Source organism: Drosophila melanogaster, chromosome 3R, assembly GCF_000001215.4.
Source record: "Drosophila melanogaster chromosome 3R".
NCBI classification, from domain to species: domain Eukaryota; kingdom Metazoa; phylum Arthropoda; class Insecta; order Diptera; family Drosophilidae; genus Drosophila; species Drosophila melanogaster.
This window is the reverse complement of record NT_033777.3, coordinates 8676847-8698167: the sequence shown is the minus strand read 5'-3', so window position 1 is coordinate 8698167 and position 21321 is coordinate 8676847. Positions and strand designations below refer to the sequence as shown.

The window sequence follows — 21321 nt, the reverse complement described above, 5'->3', positions numbered from 1 at the left end:
GCGAGAGAGTGGGTGAGTGAGTGAAAGAGCGAACGCCACGAAGGGGATGCTGTTTAGTTATTGCTTTTGGGGATGGGGAAAGTCACTCAGATTTACAGCTAGCATCCGTATCCGTTTTGAGTGAGTTTCGTCGTTACGTTGTTGATGCTCTCCGGCTGCTCTCTCATTTCGATTTCTGCTTCTCCGTGTAACGGCTCTCGTGCGCCTTTGTGTTGTTGCACTTCTGGCATTTGTTTTTGCTTTGCAATTGAGATTTTAGATTTGAGTTCTTTTTTGGCGAGTGCACTGTTGTGAGGAGCAGTGAGGAGATTTTCAGCTATTAGAAGAGCCCGCTGAGCGTGAGTTTGGTCAGTTGTGCTCCGAGTCCCGAAAACGAAAGTCGCCAGCATTGACAGGCAGCCACTGAAATACAAAAATAACCAAACATCCAAAGGACGAAACGTAACTGCTATCAAAACAAATATTGCCATTAAATACAATTAAACTTCGTGCTTGTGCTAAAAGATAACCAATTGCAAAAAGACTTTTGTCCCGAAAACTTATTTTTTGGCAAAGACCACATCCCGCACATGCGCGAATTCCGCGAAAAAGAAAGCACAAAAGCAAGCTAAAAAGCGAGGCCCAAAAAATAGACAAAAACGAAGAGCAAGGAGCCCCCACATCGCCGCTCCCCCTCGCACGCACTGTGCGTGTTGGTCTAACGGTAACCGTGCCGCGGTCAAGCGAGAGAGTGGGAAAGAGAGAGTCCGCGAGCGAAAAGCGAAAACTTACGTGCTCCTGCTCCTGCTCCCGGTTCCCGTTTCCAAATTCTCCCGCAGAATTGCACTTGGACTGTCCGCAAGGTAAGTAACTGGGCGTACCATCCAATATCCTAGTTATACACTGCATTCGACCTCCAATAAATCGTAAAAAACACATGGAGGTAGAAATTCGCAAAAGCTTTCCGCGGATAAACAAATAAACAAGAATTACAAATCGCTTTTGCGGGAGCAAATGCCAAAATGTTGGGGTATCCAGAATATACACAGTTTTTGTGAGGATTTACATACGCCCTGTAAATTTTAATTTAGTTCTCAATTGATACGAAATCTGTTTTTTTTTATAGAATATATTCGATATATAGTTGTTTAATTATAATTCATCATGTGATATACTTTCAAAAGAAACAGATTTAAATAGTTCGTTTATATGCTATTATGCACTATGCTTAATGTATTTTACTTTATTAATTCATGCTAATCTGATGACTGATAACCAATTTGCTTATTCTATGTCATAATCACCTTTAATCCCAAGTACTCAACTTTCTTCTAGTTCTGCACATTTTCTTGTTCTCTTCTTGTTGTTTGTAATCGAGTGCTTCTTTTTCTGTCTAACCTTAGGAACACAAACAAGAGATCTCACACACATGCACACACACAACCACACAGAGTGGTAAATCATTGCTAAAAATGCAAATGGCAAAAATTCTAAAACAATATTTTAAAATCTGTCTGGCTTTTGGCCGATCTTCGGGTGAACTTGTTTTTTGCCCGCTCTGTCTGTTTTTGCCTAGAACTGCAGCGTATATCCAACCCCCAACCGACCCCCCCCCCTCCTCATTTGCTCCTCCTAAGCAACGCCCCTGGCCACGCCCCCCTCTACGCCTGACAGCTAATTTTATTTGTTTACATGTCGACTTTCATGTTGTTTTTTTTTCGCCTTCCTGCCCCCCAAATAACCCCTTCAATTTTTAGCATTTCTTTTCGCTCTTCTTTCGGCAAATGCATTTTCGACTTTTCTTTTTTAATAATTTAAATTTAGACATCGAACTATAATTCAAAGTCAACGTGGCAATTTTTTAATGGCAAATAGTTCGGCACTTGCCAAAATGCATTTCAAATATAATGAATACACCTATGTGACGCTCGCAGGCTTTGTTTTTTTTTTTTGTTTAGGATGATGATGGGAATCATTATTGCACGATCTTTTGCAGAATTGATTGTCATCCGACAGTTTTAATGTTTGCCGACAAAAAGAACTGAGCGCATTTCAAACAAATGGGGCTTTGTTAGGCGCATAAAAATAAATATGCACATATTATACGGGATATATTTATAAACCGCAAATGACATTGAATCACTTCAGTCAGCAGCAGCAGTGCAGTTTTCCCTAAACGAATGCAGCTCCAAAAAACAACAAGTTGTTCTAAGCCAACAACATAACGGTTGCAACTACACATATGTATACGCATACATACATATATTTTATATACGCCTGCAAACAAGCAGGCATATCCTGCTCTTGGCTTGCTTTTTGTACGGATTTTTCAACAAAAACATTTTTTGTGTGGCGCATTTTCTGCGTTTTCGAATTTTTCCATTTTTGCCATTTTCATGATATTTTTAGAGGGTTAAAAAGGGGGCGGTGTTGGGGTGGGGGGGGAGGCACCAAAAACGACTAGCACATGTTTAGTTTACTTTTGCAGTTTCGGTTGCCTGGCTGCACTCGTTGTGGCCACACCACGCCACTAACCCCCACTGCATGGTCCCCATGCCCCCACCCCTGCCCCCTTGGCCCATGCCCCTGCCCGGCGTAATATTAATTTTACACTTGGCCTTTAGTTTGGCTTTGTTGCTGTTGTTGGGCATGGCACAAAAAAGCCCAGACGAAAGGCGAAAATTCTCTTTGTTTCATAGTGCGCACACACACTAACACACTTGCCGAGCAATTAATTTTGGCTTTCTTTAAAAATATCCACAAAAGCGAATTTAAATAAATATGCTAAGCTTCATTTTGTGTGGTGCACTTTCTGTTTCCTGAACCATCAATTATGCCTAAGTATTGTAGATATTTTAGCTGCCAGATAGCACAGCACCATCCTCCCATAATAATATTCCGTAAATGCCCCTTTTTCCCGTTTTGCGTTTTTAATAATATTTACTTGAAAGCACAAACAATTAGCCAAAAATGCAGCAACTGCACAATTTTTCAGTGTGAAATTGGAAATGGAAAAAATATAGGCAACAAGCAATTTTAATGCGAGAATTATTAGAAAAACTACGCAAATCAAAGTGAAATGTCTGGCGGAAAATTGTTGTCAGGAAAATGTTTTTCAAATGGGTGTGTAATAATTATACTGCACATATTATGCATATAGTTTAGTTGGTCCTTAGAGTTTTCCCGCAGGTGTAAGCAGTTCTGATCCGTTAATTTAGTTAAGTCCCGCAATCCTTTTTACTTTTTATTATTAACTACGAAACTGCCCACGCTAGCTGCCTACTCCTGCTGTCGACTCCTGACCAACGTAATCCCCATAGAAAACCGGTGGAAAATTCGCAGCTCGCTGCTAAGCTGGCCATCCGCTAAGCTCCCGGATCATCCAAATCCAAGTGCGCATAATTTTTTGTTTCTGCTCTAATCCAGAATGGATCAAGAGCGCAATCCTCAATCCGCGATCCGTGATCCTCGATTCCCGACCGATCCGCGACCTGTACCTGACTTCCCGTCACCTCTGCCCATCTAATCCCTTGACGCGTGCATCCGTCTACCTGAGCGATATATAAACTAATGCCTGTTGCAATTGTTCAGTCAGTCACGAGTTTGTTACCACTGCGACAACACAACAGAAGCAGCACCAATAATATACTTGCAAATCCTTACGAAAATCCCGACAAATTTGGAATATACTTCGATACAATCGCAATCATACGCACTGAGCGGCCACGAAACGGTAGGATATTGTTAGCCATTACCAAGTGTCTCCATTTTGAACACAAAATCACTCAAATCGCCTTCAGGGGGTGGGTGCCGCCCAGCCACCCCTGACGTATTTTTTGTTAGGGGTGGTGCCGCAAGCACACCAAAAAAAGAGAAAAAAAAAATAAAAGCGAGGAAAAATAAAATGAAAAACAAGCGGAAAAAAAGAGGAAAAAACTCGACGCAGGCGCAGTGCATGAATGAATAAATGAATATGCCCACTAACCCCACTCTCTCTGTTTTCTTATCCATTACAGCCGTCTAGAGCCGCCAAGATGCAGAACTGGGAGACGACAGCCACGACCAACTACGAGCAGCACAACGCCTGGTACAACAGCATGTTCGCGGCAAATATCAAACAGGAGCCAGGTCATCATCTCGACGGGAATAGCGTGGCCAGCAGTCCGCGCCAATCGCCCATTCCCTCGACCAATCACCTGGAACAGTTCCTCAAGCAGCAGCAGCAGCAGCTTCAGCAGCAACCCATGGATACCCTGTGCGCCATGACCCCATCACCCAGCCAAAACGATCAAAACAGCCTGCAGCATTACGATGCTAACTTGCAGCAACAGTTGCTGCAGCAACAGCAGTACCAGCAGCATTTCCAGGCAGCCCAGCAGCAACATCATCACCATCACCATCTGATGGGTGGATTCAATCCGCTGACGCCACCTGGTCTGCCCAATCCCATGCAGCACTTCTATGGCGGCAATCTGCGACCCAGTCCGCAGCCCACGCCCACATCTGCCTCCACAATTGCGCCCGTTGCAGTTGCCACTGGCAGCAGCGAGAAGTTGCAGGCACTAACACCACCCATGGATGTCACACCGCCTAAGTCGCCGGCCAAGTCGAGTCAGTCGAATATTGAGCCGGAGAAGGAGCACGATCAGATGTCGAACTCCAGCGAGGACATGAAGTACATGGCCGAGTCCGAGGACGATGATACCAACATCCGGATGCCCATCTACAATTCGCACGGCAAGATGAAGAACTACAAGTGCAAGACCTGCGGCGTGGTGGCCATCACCAAGGTGGACTTCTGGGCGCACACCCGCACCCACATGAAACCAGACAAGATCCTGCAGTGCCCGAAGTGCCCGTTCGTCACCGAGTTCAAGCACCACTTGGAGTACCATATCCGGAAGCACAAGAACCAAAAGCCCTTCCAGTGCGACAAATGCAGCTACACGTGTGTCAACAAATCCATGCTAAACTCGCACCGCAAGTCGCACAGTTCTGTGTATCAGTACCGTTGTGCGGATTGTGATTACGCCACCAAGTATTGCCACAGCTTCAAGCTGCATCTGCGCAAGTATGGTCACAAGCCCGGCATGGTTTTGGACGAGGATGGCACCCCGAATCCCTCGTTGGTCATCGATGTTTACGGCACGCGTCGTGGTCCGAAGAGCAAGAATGGTGGACCGATTGCCAGTGGAGGAAGTGGCAGCGGCAGCCGGAAGTCAAATGTTGCAGCTGTCGCTCCGCAGCAACAGCAATCTCAGCCAGCTCAGCCAGTCGCCACATCTCAGCTGAGTGCCGCCCTGCAAGGATTCCCTCTGGTTCAAGGCAACTCCGCTCCTCCGGCGGCATCTCCAGTGCTCCCGCTGCCCGCCTCTCCTGCCAAGAGTGTGGCCAGTGTGGAACAGACGCCCAGCTTGCCCAGTCCAGCCAATCTTCTGCCTCCTCTGGCCAGCCTTCTGCAGCAGAACCGCAACATGGCCTTCTTCCCCTACTGGAACCTCAATCTCCAGATGCTGGCCGCCCAACAACAGGCCGCTGTCTTGGCCCAATTGTCGCCAAGAATGCGAGAGCAACTGCAGCAACAGAACCAGCAGCAGAGCGACAATGAGGAGGAGGAGCAGGACGATGAGTACGAGCGTAAGTCAGTGGACTCTGCCATGGATCTGTCCCAAGGAACGCCAGTGAAGGAGGATGAGCAGCAGCAACAACCGCAGCAGCCGCTGGCCATGAATCTCAAGGTGGAGGAGGAGGCCACGCCTCTGATGAGCAGCTCGAATGCCTCGAGACGCAAGGGACGCGTCCTCAAGCTGGACACCCTGTTACAACTGCGATCGGAGGCCATGACATCTCCCGAGCAACTGAAAGTACCCAGCACACCCATGCCAACTGCATCCTCGCCCATTGCCGGACGCAAACCCATGCCCGAGGAGCACTGCTCGGGCACCAGTTCGGCAGATGAGTCGATGGAGACGGCCCATGTGCCGCAGGCCAATACCAGTGCCAGTTCGACGGCGTCCAGCTCGGGGAACAGCTCCAATGCCAGCAGCAATAGCAACGGCAACAGCAGCAGCAATTCCAGCAGCAATGGAACCACCTCAGCGGTTGCAGCTCCTCCATCCGGAACTCCGGCGGCGGCGGGTGCCATCTACGAGTGCAAGTACTGTGATATCTTCTTCAAGGACGCCGTGCTCTACACCATTCACATGGGCTACCACAGCTGCGACGATGTGTTCAAGTGCAACATGTGCGGCGAGAAGTGCGACGGACCCGTCGGCCTCTTCGTTCACATGGCCAGGAATGCTCACTCCTAAGTTCCCCATCACCATCACCTTGTTATTATTATTTATCACTATTATCATATAATCGTTGTCCAGAATTGTATATATTCGTAGCATAAGTTTTCCAAACATTATTTTGTTGTCGAAAATTGTACATAAGCCAATTAAGCCGCTAATTCTAGACCTAAGTTTATCTAACTATCCTAACTGTATTGAACTGTAGCCACCTTTCAATCTGTCTCCTATACACTCTTGTATTTTCGAAATCGACTAAAAACCCTGAAAACGGTTTAAAAACTATCATAAATGCATGGAGAAACATAAGCCTAAGTTAAATCTAATTTGTAAGTTGAGTCAAGCGAAACAACCAAACAATACCAACAGTCCAAAGTCAAATTAATAAAATATAGTTTATAACATATACATAATGAGTATGTTTTCTAAAATAATTAATTAGTCTTATTTAACCTAACATATTCGTATATGCGCATAACACTCAGTTCTTTCTCTGATATTATTCTCTCAGTATTTTGTTAGTTGAAAGCGAATTCGAATCGAACGAAATCAAATCAAATAAATCCAATTATTCAATATAATTTCACAAGTTTTTCGCTTTTTTTTTTTGTTGTTAACCTTTTGGCAATAATGACAATATTTTCGATGCAACTGAAACTGACGAAAGAAGAAGTACAAATTTAGAGATTTTTAAAGAGTAGCTAAGATGCGCGAAATCTGAGCAACGGATCAAAATTAGTATTTACCCCATAAAATCTAAGTCGAGGTCATGAAACGAATTTCGAGACTTAAGATGTGAGCCCAGTGTAATCCTTGATAAATCCCATTTTAAGTAAATTAAACTAGTCTAAGATATTTGCCCACGAAATGTTTTTATGCAATAACATAATAAAGATGAAGATATTATTATTATTATACCTGACTATGACTTTAGCTTTCATTATTATATATGGTGTTTTATTTAGTGCGTTGTACTATGAACACTCATACATATCCTGGAGATTCCTTTAACTTTCTTCAACAGAACCCCAGCATATTATAATATATCCCTTATCCAACCATATGGCCAAGTACTGACCAATGGAACTGTCAACACGCGATCTTTAAACATGATTTATCGCAAGCGATCACCCTCACCAAAAAAGCAACTGAATATATTGGGAAAATTGTAAGTATGTATGCATCTTCTTTTCAATTGAAGAACTGCTCCATCATGTGCTAAATACCCAAGTTATTAGATGAAAAGGAATAATATACAATACAGAATTTGTGTGCGGGCGCAACCCAACAAATTGGACAAGCTCCTGCTTTCTTCCTTCATATTTCAATGCATCGAATTTTGATGGATTATTGACGTTTTGCGTGAAAACGCACAATTCGCATTGCATATGAGAGGGGCATTATATAATAATGAAAAACTCATGAGCACGCGCTGAAGGAGCCGGAGGAGGAGTGGCAGGAAGATGACGCAGCAAGGGGACTCCTTCTGCAATCCGGGATCACTTGGGATCGATCCTTGGAATTTTTTTTGGGGTTGGCGCGCATGCGTCCAACGCACTTCAGCCAAATGGCGCGTGGATAAGGGGAAATTCCTTCAATTTTCGGGTCTCGAGTGGAAAGTCAGTTCTATAAAAATAGTTTTCTCCAAGCTGCATCTGATTGGTGGTTGAAGGAATGCACTTCTCTAGATGTTAATTCCATGTAAATTTCGTTTAAATGCCGTTTTTCCTCATTAAATCATTCCACCAATAATTGATATTTATGGACGAAATTAATTTCGTTGGGAGTCAAGGGTGAGTGCGGGGCCAAGATGATGGTTTAAGGCGTCTGATCTTATCGCAAATTAGATTTTGCATATCCCCTTAGATTAAAGCCTCAAGCCAGAAGGATCTGCACATCCTTGTTCATTTAAGCGAAGTTAGGTTGGCAATTTGCCCTTTGTACCGGATAAACTCTTGGCTTGTGGCCGCCGCAAGCGAAAGATGTTTATCGATAACGAAGGAGTCCCTGCCGCATTGTCCTCATTTGAGCTAACGATCCCTAGTTTCTGGTTTTGTTCCTCGGTTCTTATCTCAGCTTGTGGCTTTGTAGCATCTCCCTTCTTCCTGCTGCCCGTCATTGTTTGCGAATAGACAAAAAAACAAAAATGCAGAAGAGTAGGTGGAGAGTCCTGGCCACTTTGTGTCCTGCGAGTTCTTCAAATAGTTCAATTGCCCGGCCTGCTGACCATTTGAAAGGTGTAATTTTGGTCGTGTTAGGGTACCGGGTCCCTTCTCCTATGTCCTGAATGCAGCTGCTCTTGCCATCCTCCTTTCCCAGCTATTGACTCACCTTTTGACTCCCCCAACACTGATTGATCAGCAGGACACGCGTATGGCACACTTTCACAATACATAATTTGGGCTTTTACCACTGCCCCAACTCAATCGGCAATTATCAAAGCTAGCTAAGTCTGGAGAATTATGTGCACTTGGAAATAAGAACAAAACTTCCTAAGCTAGTTAGTTAGTTATTATATTAAACGTTTTATAAATCATACGATTTGTTATCTTAAATATATTTTATTAAACGATAGAATTACTTAAGTTTTGTAGTATTACAGCATACTCGTACATATGATGGAACTTGGATTATTTCTTTAATACTCAGCTAAAAAGGGCTGTGATCTAGAGTATTTCATAAATTTTCCCTCAGTGTATATACAAATAATAGTCGCTTGGTCACATGTATGTACATATATCCCACAGGGCTAAGCAACGCCATAAATAGGGTATTTATGTTTAACCACCACCTTCGACTTCGCCATTTTGGGATGGGGGATGTGATTCGGATTTGGTGTGGGTTACGGATTGAGTTTTTGGTGCCAACGGTGCACGATATGGTGGCCATTTTTAGCAGCTCTGCCACCAAAAATAACACAAAACCAAAATAGCAAATATTGAAAAAGGGGAAAGGGGTTAACAAGGGTTTCCACTCACCCAAAAATATATAGTAATATACTCGGGGGGTAACAGGGCGACATGTTGTGGGTGTTTGGTTGATTAGACGGCGTCCGGGGTGCCCAATGGCCACATGCAGGATCCGATGCGATCCCATGATTAGCAATCCACCCCGCAAAGTCAGCATCCTTTGATGAGCTGTTGATTGCATCAGTAAAAGCCGGCGCCCACATCCAGGGATCGAAACTCGCCGGCTACTTTTTTCCACAACTTTACGCATTTTAATTATGAAAATCGCCAGGACTGGGCAGGAATGAGATGGGATCGGATCAGTCGGGTACCCGGATCAAGGGACCAGGGCCAGCATCTGTGTGTGGGTTAATTATCAGCGGCGATCCTTTCGATGTCTCAAGCGTGACGTCATGTGCGAGCCACCTTAAGGATTTGTTGAACACCCGATAATTTATTTCAGTAAACAGCAATTCTCTGGAATTATGCCTAGAATGCCAGGGAGGGAAAGGGAGACCATCCTTTCACCTCGTCCAACAGCTGACCGGCCCGCGTTCGTCCTGCGAGATTGAGGTGGGTGTAGCGAATCCTTAAGTGGTCAACGCTGCTAACGAGCACCAAGGATGTGCTGACCATCTGAGTTTTGGCAGTCGACCAATTTATGTGTTTGTCTGACGGTGAATTACGACAGATCTACTGAGACGCGTGGCGAGTATCTTAAAGATACTATTATTCAATTTAAAATTAATAAATTTATAAACAAGTGATACAATAAGAAAATTAGTTAAGTTAAGTTAGTTATTATATGTGCTGCTTGAATACAAAATATTCAGATTCTATTGCATCTGAGACCTACTGAGTACGGAAAGTACGTTAAAAAATGATGATTTTCGTTTTATTCACATTTAAAACACCCTGCAACCCCAACTTAAATATCCATTCAACTGCCATTATGTATGCCCACCATGATAGTTAATCATCCTAGTCGACAACAATTCCACTCAGCCACAAAATTCCAACTGCAATTCAAAGGCAAAAACCAAAACTAATTGCTTGATGAATATGCAAAACTGTAGAAAATTAAAGCACATCTATAAGATAATAATGATGTTGATGGTAGTGGTGGTGGTGGGGTTTATCCTATACACTGAATAGATACCATGAAAGAGATCCATGAAGGACCCCACCGTTCCATAGGGAAATAAACAAAGCGGATAACTAAGGAAAACTCGCGACAGCAAACAGCGAAAGTAACAAAACAATTTTTACAGTTCGGCAAACAAAATGCGTCCATCGTGTCCACTCCGCATGTAAATGGATGGGTAACAAAAACAAAAACAAAAAAAAACACGAGGAGATATATATGGGAGAAAAACTCCGACTGGGATGGAAAAAAACATCTGCCCCTGATGGCACTTTAGTTAACGAAAAACAACAAAAGGTTAAAAATATATGCAAGCGGACTCCGGCTACCCAATGCTCTATACCAAATACGAAATACCATCCAGAGTTTCATTTCCACTCCCATTCCACTTCATCGATAATGTCCAGCATCCGTTATGAGGAGACCGAAAAAAGAAGGAAGTTGACAACAGCGTGTGCCTCACTGGCTATGAATGTGTGTGAGTGTGTGTGTGAGTGTGGGGGTTGCACAGATACTCTACGCGTGTCCTAGGAGTCCTGCACCCTGCCGCCACATACCATATTTGCACTATAGAAAGTCCAGCCGCTGGACTCGTTTGGTCAGTTTGCTACAAACAATGCCACTTTTGGTGCGGGCCAGTCGATTGAATTCCCGATTTTGGCATCCTTTACTTTCTGTTTGCTCTCGAAACACATCCACCAGATGCCATGGTCAAGAGAACAGTGAAATCATAGATGCCTGGGAGAGTCCCAAATTCTGGAAGGGTAAAGTGAAAGATTCAATCAGGGGGCAGACTCTAATTGATATTAGTTATAGCGTCTGATAATACTAATTATTAAATGACTGACTCAATCAAAACATACAATATATGAAGGCTCTCTTATTCTGTATTAACTCCATAATAAGAACGGCAAAAAGAAAAAAAGAACAAATTATATAAGATAGCTCATATGCATTCGACGTAGACCCTATATGCAATTTTTTATTGAAAATTTTCCCCTTGAAAGCGATGGTAATCCTCCCTAATCGAGCCATCAAAACCAATCAAATCGTGGCCAAAAAGTCAAAGCAACGCCTATTACACAATCCGAATAGAGGAAATTTCACGCAAAAAATGCGATTACCACCAATAAAAATATCACACACAAAAAAACACTCCTCAAAAACGAGCAAAAAACAAAAAATCGAAATCCAAACTACCCGATATTGGAATACGGGGTGGGTACGGATAGCAAACCACCACCACCTCATAGAGGGTTGCAAAAAAAAAAAAAGAGGAACCGAATAGAAAACTAAAATGGAAAGAACCATTTGGCAAATAGTTTCAATGGATCGATATTCTTTTTTTTTCTTTATGGGAAGGAGGTTGAGGGATGAACTCGACATGTGAATAAAAAACAGGTAAGGCAAGGTTTTCCTACTATTCTTTTTGTAAGAGATACTTTTTTAGCAACATGTGTTTGTTTTGTGCCCTTTGAAAAGATTTGGAATCTGGGAATCGTCTGTATTTGGTTTCGCTAAATCGACTTATTGGTCCTTTGTGCCGAATTCGAAGTGCAAATGTCAGCTGTGGAGAGATGGAGTGTAATGTGAGCAATTAGGAGACCCCGAGGATGATGTATCAGTATCAGGACGAAGGACGAAGGATGGGTGAGTATCAACGGTCTACAGGTGCTAAACGATACTCCCGATGCAAGTTGTCAGCACTTGGATGCTAGATGGGCGGATATGGGTCTCGAGTTTCCGTTACTTGTCCACCGAGGAATCAAGTTCTAGACAGGCCAGAGTCCTCCCTCCGCCTAGTTGGCTTGTGTCCTCGATTAAGGACATCTGGCAATTGCATGATTCACTCTCGTTTTTCAGCTGCCCTCCCCCCCACTTTATTTCCCCCTTTCTCCCTGCAGGTGCTCAACTGACATCCATCAATAATTTTCGATGTGTGCGACTGCTACATATTTGGCAAAGTGAAGAGGCAAAATTACTGCTTCGATTTGCCAAGGGTTTACTTGCATTTTTCAGCTGGTCATTGTGGCTGACAAAAAGGATGTCGTTTTGCTTTTTGGAAAAAGAGGGGAACTGATTTCCCTCTTACTTTTCTCTGGAAAAATTGCAATAATTTTTGCTCTTGGCAAAAACCAAGGGAGTAACAACTGAATAAAAGGTGTTAAAATTTCAGCATCAATGGTGAACCCTTTTCCATTATGTGGTTTTTCTTTTGGTGGTTACTCTGAGGGTTCCAAATGTTGCTAATTTGAACAGCTGCTTTTCAGTTAATAATTTCAAAGAAAAATATTATTTGGCGGAATATATAGAAATAACTAATCAATCATTGATGTAGAAATATGTATATCCGATTGATTTCCTTAGTTAAAGCATCTTAGCTTCACTTGTTCAAGCCAAATTTAAATTCTTATAAATTAGTATTGGTATCAAGTAATTAGAATAGAAATTAAAATTGAAATAATGTAGTTTTAGTAGCCTTCCAGAAATTTTCCACTCTCTCACTCCTTTGGTTTCAATTAACTTTCCCTTTGACTCGCTTCGCCATTTTGAAGTTTTCCCTGGTGACGAAAACTCACCCTTTTCCCAGTCTCAAACTCCATTTTATCCCTCGTGCTCAGCCGCACACTTCATAACCATTTGTTGGTTTTATTTTTAAAAGTGTCGCACTCCAGTCCCCAAAATCTAGCCCCTCTCATCGGCTTTCGGCGCAATTTGGAGGGCGTAATAAAAACAAAATGAAATCAAGGCGAGTGCACCCTTTTGAAAAGTGCCCGAAATGTTTTCATTTATTTTTGGATGCCCCCCTAGGACTATTCTCCCCTTTTGTCTTTCGGCGGGGCCAATCACCGCGAGGGGATTAGATGCTCTTTGGGCGTGTGGCACCACAAGATCTTTGTCATTGAACTTGAAAAAGTGCCGAGGAGACGAGAAAACGTGATTATACCCTTTCAACGCATTTTGGGCAATCCGACATGAATAACCCGAATGTGTGTTTTCCGAAAATAAATAAAACATCATCCATCGGAACCCTTTTTTCATTGTATCTTTTTATCTCTCGCCTGTTGCATCATCGTTCTCATCATCGCCATGGGGTTTTACCCTCGTCAAGCATCGAGTACGAGCTCTCAAATTAACCACCAATAAAAAGGCAACACTTCATAAAATACATAAAAAAAAATGGGAAGGGAAAACAACTTCCGTTTTTTCATTGTTTCCCCTCCGGATCCTCGGATGCCTCGCCTGTTGCTCCCTTTCGAATATTTTTTAGGCTATTCCGTAATCGAGGGGTCGTTAGGTAAACACCCTTAATTTGATTTTTAGCGCCACTTAACAGGAGGGCACGTTTTTTTTATCCATGCGATATGCATATGGGGTGAGTCCCTTATCGTTTTTTGGGGAGGGTAAAAAATAAGGGCAGAACAAAAAAGTTGACATGGTAATTGGTGTATCGGATGCTCGAAATGAAGCCATTATTATGTAATTGACTTAATCGGAAGTTGGATAATAAGGAGAGTTTTTGAGGGGCGTGGTTTGCTGTGGGAAATGTGTGATTTTTTTTCAAAGGGAGTGTTTTTTATCAGCCTTGGGATTTATTGTAGCAGTCCTTATTGAGTAATTATAATCTTATATATAATCTTATATATAATCTTATATATAATCTTATATATAATCTTATATATATTAAAGACAGTTTTTATTGCATATGAATTGTTAACTACTATTGCATGGTAAATGCAGATAAAATGCACACTGAAAATCAAATATAAATAATCTGAATGGAATACAACTTTTCTCTTTTCAGGGATCAGTAGTAAGCAATTCCTAGATCTCTTGGCATACTTCGGCCCTCATCTGCTGCAGGCTGCATCACTGCACCATTGTTTGCATAATGAATTCATCACATCAAATACTGATCCTGGCTGCGATCGCAGGACTCGTCGATTGACGAACATAGAAGAGCCCAACAATTGAAAAGCGGCGAGCGGATGGAAATGCACAAAATTCAAATGTCATTCAAATAGCGGCTGTCAGGACAATGGCCACGCACGCGGTCAGGATCGATCGGATCGGTCGGGAGTAGGAGTAGCAGTCGAAGTATATACTACATATATAGAGGCGAAAGGTGGTTGAGGTCCTGAGAAGGATATTCGAGGAGTGGGAGAAGTACGAGGCACGCCTGCATCTCATTTAGGGACTTCGGCAAATCTTTTCACTTCTTTTTCCCTCTTTTTAATACACTTGAAGAAAAATAGGCACGAATCTGCAAAAATAATAAGCTAGTAAATTATAAGTTTCTAGATATACCATTATACGAGTATATCTTGAACAAATGCCTTTGTATGAAGTATATCTTTTAGTTATTTAATTTCTTAACTTGCATTTCTTTGCGTGTACGGCAATATCCTGGCACAGGATACATGTGCGTATATTGTTATTACTTTCGAGTTTCATCCGGTTTGGCCTCAGCTGACTGACAGCCAGCGGCCGGCGACTACAAAAACATTCCGCATTGAGGCCTCCAGTCAAAGGCGACGATGATGAGGACAAAATCGGACTGCCGGGTGAGGCATCAACTTCGCTTCCTTTCCGCCAAACCACAACAGATCGGACCGGTCCGTTCAGGTTTCCCTGGCGATAAGCGTGACATTTTCATATTGCCAGCGATCTCAATCTGAGTGCTCAATCAGAATTCTAGATTTCCCAGTCAACCATGCGTCCCGTCCATTCATCCATTCTTTTGCAGCTTTGCCATTTCTGAGGCCAATCACACGCCGACAGGATTAGGAGAAGTGATGTTTTTTATCTGGGCTAATTGGTCCTTCCAAGCAGACAGCCATGAAATCAGAGTCCGATCATCCGATGGGCCAGCTCTGATACATGTCTCTTAAGATCCATTCTTATTCGGCTTTCTTTTCCAGGGGCGTGCAATTGGCGTTAAATTCGAGCTGACATTTAGCTTAAGGAGTCGAGAGAAAGGACTTTCTTCTTTGAACTTGGATTATTTTTATATCCAAGCAGGATCTCAGTAGCCTGCATCTAATATGACTGTTTTTAAGCAACTCAAAATGATAACTCATGGATGGAGATTTGATTTTAGCAGCTGCTGAAAGAGTGTGCGGAGCCCCCTTTTCTTTGGAGCATTACAAATTTCCCCGTCTGAAAAATTAACCAAGAACTACCAGAAATTAGGGCATGACTCCATAACTCGCCAGTCGGGAGCCAGGGCAGATGTCAAGCTGCTAAAGATCACACTAAACACAAATATCGCCCAAGGAGCTCAACTCATTTGAATGCTCTGAAGGCTCTCGCTTCCCGGGAAAGCAAACAAATTCCGACCCTTAAATCCCAAAGGAGCGCAGACATAAGAATATCATTTGATTTTGGGGGAAAGAGAAGCGAAAGGACTCCATGGGATCAACCCGAAGTCAAATGCCGAGCGACCCGTTCGAAAAAATCTGAATGTCGCGTGTTGGCGCGTAAGATTTGTGTTTTCCGGGACCGACGTCTCGGAAAAATCGGGGTCACCCAAAGGGTCGGGGGTCGGGACTCAAGGCATCATAATAGGCTCATTTCCTTGCCTTCTCCTTGGGCTCCTGATTTTCCGAGCGTAATGGCGTAAACATTCAAGGGGAGCGTGCGCTACGCACGCGCAACATTGCCTCACCCTGCGACCGAGTCCTTCGTCCTTCGCCCTCTCAATTCCTTGCCCTTCGACCCGAACCTCATCCCGATTTCAATCTGCGCGCCATTGTTCGATTTCCTTGAGGATTTGCGCGTCTTATGATTGATTCAGTGTTTTGTAACGATTGTTGTTCCCATGATTTCCCCACGTCCACGATCACAATCTTGTGGCATTTTGTACGGCGCATGATGAATCATTGGTGCCTGCTCGTGGGTGTAACGTTTGGTTTGGAAGTCGGGGGTCACCATCGTCTATTTGACAAATACTCAATTCATCTTTCTTCCCAACGGTCGGATGAATGGAAAGCGGAGAAAAGCTGAAGCGAATGAAAAAGTATCTTTGAATGATGCATGGAAAATGGTGAATAATGCCGAATTTACCACATACAATTTATACACCTTTGTTAATTCGAAGAAATTAGAAGTAAAATATGTACATAAGCAATAAATGAAAAGTTTAACTTCTATTATATTAATTTTAAATTATTAAAAGAAATATTTTCATATTTTCTTGGTTGCATCCATCGGGAACACATGATATTGCAGCAGCAGCCGCAGCACATGACGCATGTGGCACATTTAACACCTCCAATTCATAATGAATGAGTTAAGAGCATCAACAAACGAAGCACGAACATATAGGCGGCGACTACTGAACATCGTACCCGACATGGTCATGGATTAGGATTGGAAATCTGGGTTGCCGTCGGAGGTGCTTGTTTGCCACGCCCGCATCTTCCAGGACATGTGTTAATCAAGCGGCAGCCTCGGCAGCGCATAACTCAATTGCAGATGGACTAATTTTGGTGTAAGTCGGGTAATAAAGAAGGGACGCGAACCCAACACAGCTGCCCCAAGGACTAAAAATAGTCGGCGGCAAGGTGCAGGCTGGCTTACAATTTATGTGACAGAATTCTCATGTTTGCGCTTAATTTTTGTTTAATTTTTATGGGCGCCAAAAGAGGAGACGTCTGCTGCTGCTGGGATGGCCAATTTTGGCCATTTATCTTGGCCGTATTCAGTTTTAAAACAATGATGTGGACAAAGAAGGTAACATGAGCTAAAAAACCAATAGAAGTAAGAAAATGTGACAGGCAATCGGAAGAAGACAAACAAATGGAGAATCCAGAGAAAAGCGCAATTGTTGCAGGATGACAATTGAATGCAATCCGGAAATGTCCTGCGTGGACAAGGATCGATGGCCATCGCCCAAGTGGATGTTGTTCTTTCTTTGGCCACTCAAAAAGTGAGTAAAAGAGAGTGCTACTCAAAACTAAGAAAATCTATATCTCGATGGATCCTCATACAACATAAATCCACCCCTATCTAAAAACTCAACTCACTTTGAGTTGAGATCGTTACAGATTGAGTGAATATCTTTTGAGATAAGTTTCCTTTGATTTCAGAACCCCAGGAGTTTTCCGCATTCGGGTCTAACTTGACCTCTAAGGCGACCTCAAAGATGCGAGTTGAGAGAAGCGCGCGCGTTGCTCCTTTTGTGTCCTTTGCTCGCATCCTTCGGGTCATCTTCTGACCTTTTCCCATTTTGGCACCCGCTTTGCCCTTTGTCCCTCGCCATCGGGATCGTTGACAAAAGAGCTGGGGCATTGCAATAAATGTGATAAAGATTGTTTTTTGTTTTTTTTTTTTTGTCTCTCTGTGCAATTGCTTGGACACCGTGCCATAAATTGCCCATAGGCGACCTTTGATCTAGCATATCGTTGTTGATCATCGACTAGGGGTTTCCTTGGCACGAAAATGCCTTGAATGATGCCTTAATTGTGGGACATGCAGCTGGAACGATCGGATTCCATTGAACTGACCCTTAATTGTGGGTGTTTAACGTATGTTTTGCGCGACTTTAGGCGCAGTCTGATACTTTTTACACATGTAATACCCTAATTTATTGCAGCGCTATTGAAAAAAAAGCAAGAATTAGTATCATACTTTTACTTTCATTGCACCACTGTCATGTAAGAGAACACACACTGAATCCCGCGAATCGAATTACTCGTGTCAATTCAAATTATATTTTACACCATAAGCTTATTTCTAACTAACTTAGCCAGCTATCAGTGGATCTTAAACATTGCTGGTGGTTAGACCAATGAAGATCTGTGCTCAAATAATTGGAATTATAGTTTTAGCAAGGCTCCTTAAGGAGGTTGGTAAGTACATATGTATATCTACCTAAGTTTATGAAGATGGTTAAACAATTTTGTGCTCGCTGAAGATGGAAAAGGAGAAATTTCAGACCTGGTAAGGTTCAAACTTCTAATTGCCATTTATAATATGTAAGGTTTTTCCAAGGAATCTCTGGCCAAGACCGATGCAATGTACACTGCCCTGCTGAAGGAGATAAATTCAACTTTTCACAAAAGACCGTTGCTGGCAGAAAAAAATGCAGAGTTCGAAAAGAATTTCCAAACAGTTTTAGTTGCTCTAAACTTAAGCATGTATGAAATAGCTACCAAAATTGATGTCTACACCGACTTTACAGTTTACAATCAAATCCGATTAGAACTCGAAAGGGAAATCTTTAAGAAGCTACAAGTTGCGGAAAGACTTCAGAAGATGGAAAACCTTATGCCAACGTGTCGCATCTTCTTTGCCAATCAGCAAGTGCAACTCATTGGCAGTTTCAGTCAATCCAACCTCATGAAATTGGAAATATTGAATCATCCGGGTCCAGAGTGCGAAAATGTTGAAGTGCAAAAAATTTTCATCGCGCCAACTTCATCGACTGCCAGGCCCGATAACTACGATACAGAGATTCTAAAAGTTTTGGCCAAATACAGGACACGTCCGTGGGGAAAAAAGACGTATCGGGATTTCGACGAGAAAATATGGAACCTTTTTATGGCCATAAACAGCGAAGAGCAAACATTTAAAAAGAACGCATTAGCCGCATTCAAAAAATATGACGAAGATCGGGCCATTTTGGACAAAGCATTGGCACACCGAATTGCAGAATTCGAGAAACAAATTCCGCATGAGACAAATCCGTGCAGGGTCGATCTAATTCGCTTGAAAAAAGAACTGGGACGCGCAATGTTTGAAACTACGCAGAAAAAGCACAACAGTTTGGTCGCTACGAACTATGTAAAGACTTGTCTCAATAATCAAATAAAATTGTTCTTGGCAATGAATGATTTAACATTGTAAACTTCAGATTGGTTTTATTTTACTTTGCAATAATATTTAAGCATTAGAAAGCATACAATACAAACAATACAATCAACCGCACTTGAATAAGTGCGAGTTTCCATTATTGAATAAAGTTTAAAATGTATCCTTTCTAGCCAATAGCTCTTTCACTGCTTATTTAGATAATTTTTACATACTACTGTTTTATATTTAAAGACTAATTTATGTTTGCCTGCCTTGACTGACAGACATTTGTTTTCTTATTCGAGCTTGAGCCTCAGGTGGCCAGTTTTTTAATTCTTCCTTGCCACAAGGCAAGCAAAAAGAGGCTGTATAGTAGAAACTGCAGCCAGGATCCTTGCACACCGTCTTGGAGCAGATGGAGCACTTAGTCCCCATTGCGATATAGTATTCCGGCTTTGACTGCCAACGAGGTGGAGGTGGTTGGAAAGGATCTCGCATCACGTAGTTGTCCTCTGGGTATATGACTCCTAGAGCAAAGGGCGGTTTCCGTCCAAAATAATGGACCATCTCGTGCATTTCACAGCCAGAACAATTGAATTCGATGCGTGCTACTCGTTCATCCTCTTCCTCGGGATCAATGGGCTTTTTAAGCTCCTCGGGAAGCTGTAACCGTTCAATTTCCTCTGCCTCATTCTCCAGGACGAGGTCGTCATCGGGATCCATGTCTGAGATTTTCTAAAAGACCAATAGAAAAACACAGACTGTGCAACTTATACGAGGACTATATACATTTACTACACTTATAACAATAGTATGATAACAATATTTGGTCAAATCAGTTCGTAAGTCACTCAGCGAAAGCCATGCGACGCTTTCCAGGCAAATCCTCCGGCCACCATTCTGGACGTTCAACATAACAGCGCTCGCCATCGATCATCAACTCAGGACGGCCGTTGAGAACCTTCTCGATGCGCAGCAGTGCAATACCATGCTTGTGCGCAAAGCCAAAGACGCGTCCAAGTTTCGCTCCAGCCAAAGAAGTTACGTCCTGGCTGGAACCCACATCAATTGGGGCCGTCAACCGGATGGGCATGTATCGCTTGCGGATCACGCCCGAATGATGGACGCGGGCAGTTAGCTCCTGGCCCACATAGCAGCCCTTGTGGAAGCTCACGCCATGCAGGTAATCCGCATTCGCTTCGAGGGGAAAACATTTGCCCGGTGTCAGTTCCGAGCAGCCCTCGCCCACTCCTTGCTTGTAGCGCAGCAGTTGATAACTATTGTCGGAGGAGGCTGCTGTGGCGGTACCGAAGTCAGCAAAACATTTGGACAGCTTGGACCAGTCCATGTCGGTGGGGGCCAGGATGCGAGTGCCAAGGACATGCAGCCTCGGGTCGGGAGACACAAATAAGTCTGGATGTGGATTGGGTACAGCCTCCGAAGCGTCCTTGAGGTTAAACATAACCCAAGGGGTATACTCGTCGTCTACACTGTCGACCTCAATGCGCCTGCGAACGCGGTAGGTGCGAAGATGGCGTCGGAAGTCCGAGGAAGCCTCCCGATCGCACTCAACAAGGATGGTTTCCGGGTTGTTGGTGCGGTACAAGATGGTGTCGTACAGCAGCCTGCCCGCCTTGTTGAGAAAATGGGCGTACATTGAGGCAGGACCCCCCGGCGACTGAATCCGGGCCACATCGTTGGTCGCAAGACCCTGCAGGAATGGCACCACCTCGGCCCCGTGGACACGGATGAGTTCTCGATTTCCCAGCGGCTCCAACGTGAAATTGCGCTGATTTGGGCCCACCGGACGGGCGTATGGAATCCTCATCTCGTGGAGATTACGTATGTGATGGCGCACGGCGCGCAGAAACCACGGATTCGAACATCTATTCATGCTGCAAAATGGAGGCATCTGTTGCCTGCAATTGGTACTGGAAATGCCAACGGAAATCGCTCTTACCTTGTGCTGGAAATTTGATTAAACTTATTCGATATATCTAGCAGCAGAAACTTAAATTTGGTACTCAAAACAAAGTCGAGCAAGGAACTGATTTTTTGGCACCCGGTTCATAACATTTGGAATTGACAGTTCGTTTGGAGATGAGCGATTGGACTTCTTTTTTACGTGACACGAATTGTGGTGGAATAGTTAAATATCACT

At 43.3% G+C, this 21321-nt stretch overlaps 5 protein-coding genes and 1 long non-coding RNA gene across 8 annotated transcripts; 4 read left to right on the top strand and 2 right to left on the bottom strand.

Annotated features, from left to right (window-relative positions):
* Positions 1 to 345: 345 nt before the first annotated feature.
* hb (hunchback) lies at positions 346 to 7188 on the top strand. Of its 2 annotated transcripts, none has more exons than NM_169234.2 (2): positions 346 to 842; positions 3996 to 6679. In NM_169234.2, exon 2 carries the CDS (start codon positions 4014 to 4016, stop codon positions 6288 to 6290), a length of 2277 nt encoding a protein of 758 aa, NP_731268.1. In that variant the 5' UTR covers positions 346 to 842; positions 3996 to 4013; the 3' UTR covers positions 6291 to 6679. The 2 variants fall into 2 exon arrangements, with proteins under 2 accessions (NP_731268.1, NP_731267.1); NM_169233.2 differs by lacking the exon at positions 346 to 842 and adding an exon at positions 3568 to 3712 and having other exon boundaries at positions 3996 to 7188.
* A 4792-nt stretch (positions 7189 to 11980) lies between these two features.
* On the top strand, positions 11981 to 14590 carry lncRNA:CR44937 (long non-coding RNA:CR44937). The gene is made up of 2 exons (NR_125118.1): positions 11981 to 12014; positions 14170 to 14590. It is a non-coding gene; the product is annotated as a long non-coding RNA:CR44937 (long non-coding RNA).
* CG44227 (uncharacterized protein) lies at positions 12992 to 13375 on the top strand. The gene has a single exon (NM_001275453.1). It carries the CDS (start codon positions 13144 to 13146, stop codon positions 13303 to 13305), a length of 162 nt encoding a protein of 53 aa, NP_001262382.1. The 5' UTR covers positions 12992 to 13143; the 3' UTR covers positions 13306 to 13375.
* Positions 14591 to 18133: 3543 nt separating the features above from the next.
* Positions 18134 to 19214, top strand: CG33325 (uncharacterized protein; the record flags this gene model as incomplete). Its single annotated transcript, NM_206460.3, has 3 exons — positions 18134 to 18217; positions 18283 to 18308; positions 18360 to 19214. Exons 1-3 carry the CDS (start codon positions 18157 to 18159, stop codon positions 19212 to 19214), a joined length of 942 nt encoding a protein of 313 aa, NP_996182.2. The 5' UTR covers positions 18134 to 18156.
* On the bottom strand, positions 19213 to 21253 carry CG11755 (uncharacterized protein). 2 transcript variants are annotated; one of them, NM_001275452.1, is made up of 2 exons: positions 21121 to 21253; positions 19213 to 19895 (listed from the first exon to the last, which is right to left on the bottom strand). In NM_001275452.1, exon 2 carries the CDS (start codon positions 19881 to 19883, stop codon positions 19419 to 19421), a length of 465 nt encoding a protein of 154 aa, NP_001262381.1. In that variant the 5' UTR covers positions 19884 to 19895; positions 21121 to 21253; the 3' UTR covers positions 19213 to 19418. The 2 variants fall into 2 exon arrangements, with proteins under 2 accessions (NP_001262381.1, NP_649815.1); NM_141558.2 differs by lacking the exon at positions 21121 to 21253 and having other exon boundaries at positions 19213 to 20025.
* Positions 19935 to 21253, bottom strand: CG8043 (uncharacterized protein). Its single transcript, NM_141557.2, has 2 exons — positions 21121 to 21253; positions 19935 to 21055 (listed from the first exon to the last, which is right to left on the bottom strand). Exon 2 carries the CDS (start codon positions 21052 to 21054, stop codon positions 20008 to 20010), a length of 1047 nt encoding a protein of 348 aa, NP_649814.1. The 5' UTR covers position 21055; positions 21121 to 21253; the 3' UTR covers positions 19935 to 20007.
* Positions 21254 to 21321: the final 68 nt, after the last annotated feature.